The 11,125-nt window shown below is 36.8% G+C and overlaps 1 protein-coding gene and 1 long non-coding RNA gene across 2 annotated transcripts in view; one reads left to right on the forward strand and one right to left on the reverse strand.

Moving 5' to 3' along the window:
• The first annotated feature begins 3,645 nt into the window (after positions 1-3,645).
• The window catches only part of LOC113644383 (soluble guanylate cyclase 88E-like), an 8,259-nt gene continuing 779 nt past the window's right edge, over positions 3,646-11,125 (forward strand). Inside the window, exons 1-15 of the mRNA XM_047811708.1 lie at positions 3,646-4,419; positions 5,097-5,229; positions 5,376-5,550; positions 5,906-5,997; positions 6,132-6,389; positions 6,929-7,070; positions 7,495-7,620; positions 7,868-7,988; positions 8,298-8,427; positions 8,877-9,023; positions 9,257-9,403; positions 9,967-10,123; positions 10,377-10,486; positions 10,661-10,750; positions 10,915-11,033. Of these exons, the coding sequence (XP_047667664.1) occupies positions 4,292-4,419; positions 5,097-5,229; positions 5,376-5,550; positions 5,906-5,997; positions 6,132-6,389; positions 6,929-7,070; positions 7,495-7,620; positions 7,868-7,988; positions 8,298-8,427; positions 8,877-9,023; positions 9,257-9,403; positions 9,967-10,123; positions 10,377-10,486; positions 10,661-10,750; positions 10,915-11,033 (2,075 nt within the window). The 5' untranslated portion in view covers positions 3,646-4,291. The remainder of the gene's footprint in view (positions 4,420-5,096; positions 5,230-5,375; positions 5,551-5,905; positions 5,998-6,131; positions 6,390-6,928; positions 7,071-7,494; positions 7,621-7,867; positions 7,989-8,297; positions 8,428-8,876; positions 9,024-9,256; positions 9,404-9,966; positions 10,124-10,376; positions 10,487-10,660; positions 10,751-10,914; positions 11,034-11,125) is intronic.
• The window catches only part of LOC113644386, a 10,241-nt gene continuing 4,581 nt past the window's right edge, over positions 5,466-11,125 (reverse strand). The window contains exons 2-3 of the long non-coding RNA XR_003440989.2: positions 6,941-7,025; positions 5,466-5,965 (exon numbers count right to left, since the gene is read on the reverse strand). This is a non-coding gene — a long non-coding RNA (uncharacterized LOC113644386). The remainder of the gene's footprint in view (positions 5,966-6,940; positions 7,026-11,125) is intronic.

Below are 11,125 nucleotides of genomic sequence, written 5' to 3' on the forward strand. Positions count from 1 at the left end.
TTTCCATGCAGATTGATTCTATATTGTAAACTCTAAATAGCCTTGACAGATAAACTTGATATTTTTGGTAACCAGTAGTTCATATGTCTAATTAATAAGCTAGTAACAATTCATAGACGAACAACCTATCTGACCTATCAGGCACCAGTTTGTCAGACTGGATAGCAGTCTGTCTGAACTGGTTGTTAGTAGCACAGGAGCACTGCAAAAATCTGTTCTGTCTCCATTCCTGTTAACACCTGTATACACCTCAGACTTTTGATACAACATGCCACTTGCAGAAGTTCTATGATGACTCTGCAGTGGATGCTCAGAAGGTGGAATACAGGATGGTAGTGGACAACAACAAAATGCTACTCAACATGTTCAAGACCAGTATGTTGATGGTTTTGTACAGGAGGATGAAGACTGTGAGCCGGGCCCTACCTCCTGAGGAAATATTAAACCTTCAATGTATGTACTAAATTGCTGGAGACTTTTAACCAGTCTGTGGTTGCAACCAAAGTATTCTATTCTGTAATCATTTGGGGGAGCAGCATTGGAGCTGGAGATGCAGAGAGGTTGAATAAGCTAATAAGGAAAGGTGGCTCCGTTCTAGGCTGCAAACTGGATCTCCTGGTGGTTTTGGTGGTGGTTGTGGTTGTTGTAGGATGGAGGATGAACAAACCTGTAGACTACAACAGCTTCACTAGAGAAAGGTATCGCAAGTCATTCTTGCTTAATGCCATCAGACTATATAGAGACTAGTCAACACTGAGGATGGGAAACAATGTTGTAACTGGAGGCAATGGGCATGAATTTTGAATTAATATGCCAAATAATACTTTACATTATCACAAAATTCTTACACAGTGTCACTGCACATTTTTACCCATGAACTGGTCACTTTATTTCTGGTTTAATGATGACCAATCTATATAGAGATGTCAGTTTTAGTCTGTATATTACTTGAATGCTAACATGATTTGTTTATCTACTGTATATTATATGTATATTTATTCTTTCTTTCATTATGACATTGTATTTCATCAATAAGCAGTAAGTTCTCTGTGGTGACACTGGACTGCTATGGTTTAACTCCTTCAATTCATCTTCCTTTTTGTAATAATACCAGACAATTATATTTTACTTTCATACAAACACTTTATTCAGACTATTGAACATGTTTCACCCTGGTTAAAATAAATTACACCTATTTTAGCCTTGCTCACCTTGGCTTAATTATCCTATTAATCTCACAGGGAAATCTATGTCAGATCATCACCATTACGTGACTATAAGTGAGCTACAGAGGCAAGGAACCTGCCGTTCTAACATAAAATGACCCAGAAAGACACAATCTTATGTCAACAAGGATCTGTCATACAAATTATGTTAACTTGACATCAAAATTGATTGAACCTTATGTTTTCTGCCCAAAGTAAGGTTAATGGGCCTATTTATTGTAATATGTTTGCTTCAAATTGACAACAAGTCTGACTAAGATGAAGACTAAAGATGAATGAATAAATATTAAGTCTGTTGTATCTTTTACTAAGATAAAAACAGATCATTTAATACCTTTCTATTTAGTTTTCGATGACAAGTAAAAGATTGGACTACTTCATTTCAATATAAATATAACTTGTTTTCAAAAGCAACACAAGCAGTTGGTGTCAAAAATATAATTTCTCTGACTCTGATAACCTAACATTCATTCTTGCCACTTTATACACTATATCACTTTTTGAGATCCCAATATGAACAGTTTTGCTCTGAGCAACAAATCTATTTGGCATCATTGCACTAGAAAATTGTAGTGCAAATGTCAAAAGGTTCAACTTCCTACTTATTCCCCAAAGATCGTTTGGATCTCAGATATGCAGTATATAGAGTGAAAATGATTTGCATTTCATGGTAAACATCTAGATCAATGCTAACATTCTCACACTAACCGAAGATTTTATCCATGGGCCGAATACATTATCGAAGCTGGTATTAAATCTTGCTTTCTTTAGTTTGGCAGCAACTAGTGACAAGCTTAAAGGAAGATCTTTATGAAAACTGCACAGACAAAATGACAACATTTAGCTCAGCAGCAAGCCCTGGAGCAGACAGACATTATAGCATCAAAATGCTTCATAATTTTCTTCTTTCCCAAGTAAAAAAGGGACTAAAGTATAATTTAAAGGCAATCTTTGTTCAAAAGTTATTATTTATAACAAAACATATAATAAAAAATAAATATAATAACAAATCAGTATCATTTATCATATCATAAAAATAATGCATGACTTCAATAAAACATTTGAGGGCACTGACTTTAGACTTATAAACATTTTCTCCACCCACACACAGAAAGCAAGCAGTCTGTACACACATATCCACTCACACACATTGCATCTAGTTTCCCAAGTGTTCAGGATTTGCCTCACAAATAGAGTCACAGAGGATTTTTAGCACAAAAGCAGAGACTGTAATGAAGGATTAGTAGAGAGGACTGAAATTGAACCTAGGCATGCATAAATCATGTGCATACATTTCCAGAGCAAAAGCAAGTTGTGAAGATCAATTCACTGAGCTGCTGTAACAGAGGCAGAAGAAAAGTTATGGGTGAAAACCACTAGTCATTCAGAGCTGAATGTATCACTGCGACTGCTGAGGAGCCATGACTGCACTTGTCCTCTAACCGTGCCTTAGAGAAATTAGAGGACAGAAGAGAAGAGCCAATGCATGGGAAAGAAAGGAAAGAAACACACTGCAATTAACAGAGCAGCATTCAGAGAGAAAATAAGCACAAACAAGCACGACTCACACCTCTCTCATCTGTTTTTTCAGAAGACTGCTAATTGCATTGTCAAGCTCTTTAGGTTCTCGATAAGACAAAAGCACAGGTCTGGTGTTTCACAGCATAAAAGCCTATAAACCTACATACATACACTACATAACACAGACAGTACAGGAGGAGAGTGTCATGTAATCTTCTAGAGAACAGATATGTGCCGTATTATTTAATTACAAAAGAAAAAATGCATGTGTCATCTTGTAAAGTGGATTGAGTGTTTTATTTATTCCTTTTTAGTTATGGTTTCAATGTAGCAATAGTGCCCCCTATACCATATTTATGGAATTACATATAGAGAAACATAGCAAAATCTGAACATCAGGTGGATTAAGCTTTATTTTCAGTATTGAGGTTTTTTTTTTAACTGGAATCTTTTCCAAACATATTAAATGCTTAACTGGCATTTCTTTTTTTGCTACTACAACAAATCAGGTACAACTGTAATAATGTTTAACTGAAAGCAGGTGGTGAAGCAGAGATACCATTGCTGGGATATTGTGTGTGTATGTGATGTGCATGTTGTCCTTGTGAGTGTTTAGGTTCTCCTGTTCCCTCCCACTGTCTATAAACAACTCAGTAGGTGGACTGGATAAAATAAATTACCCATTGCTGTGAATGAGTGTGTGAAAGTGTGTATGCCTCCATGCCCTATGATGGACTGGTGTTCCATTCAGGGTGTGTTCCACCTTTAATGCCAATGTCCCTTAGAAAGACTATGGAGTCACCATAACTCGGGTTAAAACAATTACGAAAGAAAAAAAATGCACTAATCTATTCTAAGCAATTGTTTTCATTTTATTAAAAAAATAATAATAATTTAAAAAAATGTCTTTGAATATCCATTTCTTTGAGTGACTTAAACCAGAGTATTAGTGTTAGTACAGAATTGCCCAATTTAAAAAAAAAAAAAGAAAAAGGTTCAAACAAATGCTTTCAATACTAGTTATTATGCCAATCTGTACAATCATCATTCCTCTTCTGTTTATTAAGATAAGAATTTGATTACAAGAAGTGTGAAATATCAACTTTCCATATCTTTATATAATGAGGTCTGGTGGTGTAATGCTTTTATCTACCTGCCACAAACACACCTTAGCTCTCCTGTGTTGGCCTGTTTTAGCCCACCATGTCTATTGTCCTGACAGAGGAGTGTGTGAAGTGCTTCAAGTGCCAGGAACAGGTGTTGAGCAGAGAGAGAGGGAGGCCAGTGTGCTTTAGCCTGGGCCAGTCGCAACCTCCCAGTGCACTGAATTGAGGAACTGCAGGTAGGCAACACCTACACACTATACTCATTTGGTTGTATGATTTAGTAATATAGTACATTTTACTACCATCTTAGCACTCATAAATGTGTTCTGAGTTTTGGGAAGCGTGTGTAAAAATTAAAAGGCAAATCCACGTCTCTGATATATTTGATCCTTCTATCTCCGTGGAGGCAGAGGTCAGGAGGTTCTAAACCCTCTGAAGATGTATGGCCTGTATCTGGAAGCAGTAAATGACTACATTAATGAGTCCTATGGGGAGGATGTTTGGAGGCTTATTGAGGCTCGGGCAGAGATTCCTCACCTCAAGTTTGTACGCCACCAAATGTACAAGTAAGTCTCCTATTTCTCAGTCAGTTTCAAAAGATTAGTAATAACAAGCATTCTTAAATGTTTCCATTACATATAAGTGAGGGAAACGTTGTCATACAGTAGCTACAAGGCAAAATGATAGATAAATTACATTTACTGTATGTTAATTCAGCTTTCACAAATGTTTAAAAATAAACAAAAATGATTGATTATTTTATAGTAAAGCATTAATTGTATGGGAGGAAAACATGAGATCAACTATTCAATTTCAACTTAACTGCCTCCTTTTTTTTTTTTTTTTTACTTTGATCATCTCAGTTTTAAAATTTGGTCCTTAATACTTAATGACTGATTATGTGGTGCAGGCTGTCAGGTCTCTTTTTTATTGATATGTCAGGTCTCTTTTTTATTGATATGTTTTGGAGATTTGTCTTATAGAAACATGCAACATACATGATAATGTTGGATTTGTACCTTTTGTAGATGTACTATGTAAAATAAAGGAGCACAGTCATTTCCACAGGAAAATGATCAGCTGTTGCATCATGCATATGTGTACATGTATGTTTGTTAATGATACAGGTTGCTTTAACTGTGTGCGAGACTTCTAGAATATTCTACAACTCAATAAATACTCATCATACATTCAATGGTTAGTTCTACATTTTTAAAGGGAAATACTTGATGTCTTGTTCTAGTGACAATCTGATCCTTCGTCTGGCTAAAGCAGCTGGAGAGGTTTTGGGAAAGACCCACGATGAGCTGATGTATGCCTTCGGAGTCTATATGGTCAAACGAATAGGAAACTATGGCTATGAAAGGATTCTCAAGGTGACTGCAAATCAATAGACAAGCCTACAAATTGAAAGCACTACTAGTGTTACTTCATATTTGTTCACTTTCACTCATGCAAAAATACTTGAATACTATAATTAAATATTAGACCAGTCATCTTTGCATATTTCTGTGTGGTTCAGGTGTTGGGTCGTAATGTGCGAGACTTCATCAATGAGCTGGATAACTTGCACGAGTACTTCCGCTTCTCATTTCCCAAAGTGCAACCGCCCAGCTTTTGTGTGGAAGAAGAGTGTGAGACGAGCCTGACACTACATTATCGCTCTACCAGAAAGGGTTTTACTCAGTTTGTCAAAGGTAATCATACACCCAAGCACAGACTGGGTTTGACAATGCATTATCTCTGTATATTAAATATGTTTGTGAAATCATGTGAAAATGAGTAAAGTGGAGATTGATAACCATTCTGCCAGTGTATCAACCAATTATTGACCTTAAAAATTCAAATAGCCTCAGCACTTCCTTTTTACATCTGGAACATGTTAGAGCTTGTCACACTTAATTCCCAAACATGCTTCTGAGCACAGTGAAATAAATACATTTTTATTTTTCCGTTCACATTTAGTGACTGACTAGCAAAATATATAAGATTTTTTTTTTGTACTACATTGTTTGTGCTATTAGACTGAATTTCTGCCATGCATATCTGTAGGGCAACTGTCTCAAGTGGGCCGTCAATTTTACAACACAGACATTGAGGTGGAGATTTTGTCTAAAGAGGAAACAGAGAAAATGACATATGTGGTAAGAATTAACAAGAAAGAAACAATCAACACTTGATCTTATGAAATAAACAGACAAAATTCATGCAATAGCTGAAATTTCTCAGTTGTTGGTAAATTAATTTGTCTCTATTTTCATTCCCAATAATTTTATAGGTGTACAAGATGAACTTTGACAATGCTGCATTTAAGCACCGCATGCCCCAGCAGAAAACAGCACCTGGTTATGAAAAGCTCCCTATGAAAAGGGGCATCTTTTTTGACATGTTCCCCTTTAGTGTAATCTTCCGTAGAGACATGACTATGTACCGCATCGGAGATGGTCTGAAGGAAGTGTTCTCGGATCTGCAGGGCAAAAAGGTCAACGAGGAGTTCACTCTGGTGCGACCCATGTTGGAGTTTAGCTGGGACAATGTAAGTAGGGCAGGCAGTTATGTGTGTGTTTTCATTGAGTCTGCACTTTCTGTTCAATAATGCCAAAGAGACATTTAGTGATTTATGAAGCCTCAGCTACTTAGTGTATAAACAGATTTGAGAATCTCAGCAATGAAAGATAACGTCAGTGATCTACTGAAAATGGTCAAAATATGATATGTGAAAAAGCACTTAGCTTTTCAGACACCACTAAGACAGTTTCAATTATTAATTCAGAGATGGTGCATAGGAATTGGAGGAGGAATTGAATTTACATCTCATTTCCCATATTTCTGTGCCAAGAATCACTAACATCAAAAAGGATAAAGGTAGAAGGTTGTTATATTTCAATTAACAGAGAACAACATTGTTTATAAGATAACAAGAGAACTCCCTGAAGTGTATAGACATGTGTAGATTACAGGAGCTGTCGAAACGTGGAGACAAACTGAGGCTACGCAGAGTTCTTTGTGGCTACTAACCAGGACACCATTCTGTATCTGTATCTGTATTTTCTGTACTATGTATTTTCTTTTTAGATCTACACTCACCTCAACAATGTGTTTGAGCTGCTGTCAAAAGCAGTTGTAGAGAGCAAGCAGAAGGTCAACATCCCTAAACTCAGCAAAGAAGAGCCTGAGGAGAAGGAGGAGAGTGAGAAGCCAAAGAAGGAAGAACGAGGTATGTGTTTGCTCCCACTTTGCTATAATCTGACTGGAGCATGATGAATATTTCAGAAAGAATGCCAACATTTTCACACTGTATTTCATCTTGCTTGTCTTGAGTTATCTGTGGTAGGATTTAAAAACTGTCAGCTACAAAAAAAGTCCAATAAAAAACTTCAAAGAACATATTTTATTTGAAAATCTGACTCATATTTTACAATATTTAAAAGCTGTGTGAGACTAACAATCAAATGTGACTCAAGTAACGTGGTCTTGTGTACTTTGTGTTGTATCCTACCATTGAATAATATTATTAATATTAGTGTAAAATGAATTTATCACAATTACGAATCATACATTTAAACTGGACATCAGCTAATCAGAATTACAGTCAGATAATAAATCAGTCAGATAATAAATGTGCCAATGTGCTCTGTCAGACGTCAAGGCAATGGATGATATGAAAGGAGCCGATCAGGAGTACAGCAGTGCTTTGACCCAGTACAACAGCTCAGCAAACTCTGGAGGAGAAGACATTGAACTTCTTGCTTTCCAGACCGTCACTGGTTAGATGTGATATCTACAGACTCACCCACAACCACACTAATCTGTACAGAACCATGCTAACCATGCTAACCAGAAAAAAATTATCATTTCCCCATGATATTTGTAGATAAAATGCTAGCTGCCATATTCACAAATTACAACAATATATCAGTCACTTATGTCAGGTGAACATGCATGAAAACATGTTTACATTGACAGGCTATGAGCGATTTGACTGACTGAGGATCTCTTTTCTTTTCTATTTAGGTAAGTGCAGTGAAACTATATTTGAGGACATGCGAGAACCACCTAAAAAGCCTCTTCATCTGAAAGGCCAGATGAAATACGTGCCTCAATGGGATTCACTCATCTTCCTTGGCACACCCATGTAAGCTTTAATTACATCTGCATTGCCTGCTGAATGGTAATATGGCATAGCTTGTTGCAAGCTGTGTTGCTTCCTGTTGAATCAATACGCGTGATGCAATATAAAGCAGTCAATAACAATTCTGATCACATTAGAACCCAGCACTAAAGTGTTAACATCGCTTAGTATTATCATTTCAGATGTCCAATTTAATTGTCTGGATTTGTTTGATCAAACATACCAGCTACTCAAATCTGAAAAACACCTCTAAATCAAACAGTGCTACAAATTATTTACTCCACATTAAAAGCTATCCAATTTCCTTTTTAGTATTGAGACAGTGGAGGACATGATTAAAATGGGCGTTTATGTCAATGACCTTAACCTGCATGATTCAAGCAGAGAGCTCATTCTGGCAGGAACTCAGCAATCAGCCGAGCTGCAGCTGGCTCTAGACCAGGTACACACACCATGCTCTCAAATGAGGCAGCACTTAGCATTTCCTAACAACAAACTGCAAAACATCATATTAGCAAGTGAAAATATCTTGAAAATGCAAATGTATCAAGTATTGACTCTATTATGAGAACAAACTGTTATGCCTATTTATTTGCCTAGATATTTGTAATAAAATCACTTTATTGGCAGGTAATTTTGGACATTTAATAGAAACAAACACTTAGAGTTATCTGAGGTGAATGTTAAAGATGTAAAATGTAGGTAAAATGTCTAGGTTTATCTATCTGTTCTTACATTTGTCTGTAAATGTCTCTTACTATGGTGTAATTTTTGCTATATATGACACTGTTAGATACCTGGGTTTTTACATGTAGAAAAACAAAGAACATTTTGGAGTTCTGAGTTTCCAGCTAAAATTACAATAAAGGAAAATGTGTGCTGTCTAAACAGGAGCAACAGAAATATGCTCAGCTGCAAGAGATCATTAAGAAACTGGACGAGGAGAAGAAGAGAGGCGACTCTCTGCTATATGCTATGATACCAAAGGCTGTGGCTGACCGACTGCGCAAAGGCATCACAGCACTAGAGACCTGTCAAGTACACACACACTTACACACACACAAACCCACACACAGTGTCTGTCCAGCTAATTACTTGAGTAACCTTTTGCATCATTTAGATAACAGGTCATTGCCCCATTCCAGCATTGTCCTCATCAGATTCTCTGTCTAAATAAACTTTATCCTCGATAAGCAATAAATGTTTGATTTATTATAATCCTCCTATTTGTAGTTTGTGGCTGATTTTTGTCCCGTGTCTCTATTATCCAGGTTTTCCCAGATGTGACCATCCTATTCAGCGATGTGGTCAAATTTAATGAAATCTGTATCCACATTACACCCATGCAGGTGGTGGATATGCTCAATGAGATCTACATTGTTTTTGACACCCTCAGTGAGAAACACAATGTGTATAAGGTAACAAAAGTTACATTAAAATGTATATCATTAAAAAGACATCAATCAATCAAATCAATAAAGTGTGTTTTCTGGTCAATCTAGAGATTCTGATAGGCCTCAGGGACCAAGTAGGTAATTAACAGAGCTTGGTTTAACCATAACTAGATCTTTAACCAACTAGTTTAGAAATCATTTTCAGTTCTTGAATTAGGTAGCATTATGGCACAGCCAGAAGTGTCAGTACCTCACAGCTAAAAGGGCCAAAGAGCAATGCTTTCTGATTTGCGGAGGTTCTGATGTTCTTACCATATCAACATGAGTTCCCTCTGGGTTCACTAGTTTCTTCCTGCATCCTGAAGACACAGCAATAGATAAATTGGTGACGCTCTTTGGTGGGCAAGAATCCCAAATTCAGTGTATCTATGATACACTCCAGGGCCATTATGATCCAAATTATGTTAAAAAATAAATGACTGAATGAATGAATGAATGAATGAATAAATGAATGAATGAGATTTAGGTCTAGGAGAATAACCAGGACAATGTGATGTACACTGTGATATGATGTACACTGTTCCCAGGTGGAGACCATAAGAGATGCATACATGGTGGTGGCTGGAGTGCCTAATAAGACCACATTTCATGCTCACCATATCTGTGACATGGCTCTTGATATGCTGAGTTCCATCGATCACCTCAAAGACCCCTCTACCGGGGATAATATTCAGATTCGTGTTGGTAGGTGCACTGAGATCTGGCAAAAATAGTGGTTCTCACACCTTAGATTTTATGCCAAAAGGGACATTTGCATCCATGAGTTTGTTTTTGTTTTGCTCTTACATAGTCTGTTCTAGTTCTCTGTCATCCTACATGTTTAACCTCACAGTCAATTCACTGATCTTTTTTCAAGCTCATATTCAAAATGTGCAGCATAGTTTACATATATCATTTCTGAGATTAAAATGATTGGTATTTGTAATGTGCTTCATAGGAATTCACTCTGGTATGGTGGTGGCAGGGGTAGTGGGACTAAAGATGCCACGCTACTGTCTGTTTGGAGACACGGTGAACACTGCCTCTCGAATGGAGTCCAATGGTGTGGTAAGACATGATCTAATGGTTTCTCTGGTACCATAACTATATCTTCATTTATAAATAATGAGAGAAGTCAGCAGGAGAAAACATGGCAAATCCTAGTACAAACAAATGATTAAGAATGTTAATTGGGGATTATAAACTGATGTCTTATTTATTAGTGTCTTCTTCTGTGATTAGGGCATGCAAATCCACATTAGTCAGACCACCAAGGACCATTTGGAGCATGAGCCATATATCATTGAAGAAAGGGGCAAGATTTTTGTAAAGGTACATATTACTCTTTCATCCAGTGTACTGAACATAGAAAGGATTCCTAATAGCTACAGAGTATGTGGCTTCCAGACATATAGAATTTCACAATATATTTATTTCACTTTATAAAATGTACTTGTTATGAATACATAAAAGCAAAAATTCTAATTATGATTAAGGGGAAGGGCTACATGAAGACATATTGGCTGAAAGGGAAAAAGGACCTGTCCTTTAAAACCCCAGCTGAGCTTCGGTACAGCAGTGAGCAGAAAGATTCTGAGGATCGAAGCTCTAACGGGTAAGCAGATGATTTAAAAACTAGACTGGAAATAATTCAATGCAACAATAACTGGAACCGTTACGGTGATAATGGCAAAGACAGCAAACTGT

The sequence above is a fragment of the Tachysurus fulvidraco genome, chromosome 3, assembly GCF_022655615.1.
Source record: "Tachysurus fulvidraco isolate hzauxx_2018 chromosome 3, HZAU_PFXX_2.0, whole genome shotgun sequence".
Taxonomy (NCBI): Eukaryota; Metazoa; Chordata; class Actinopteri; order Siluriformes; family Bagridae; genus Tachysurus; species Tachysurus fulvidraco.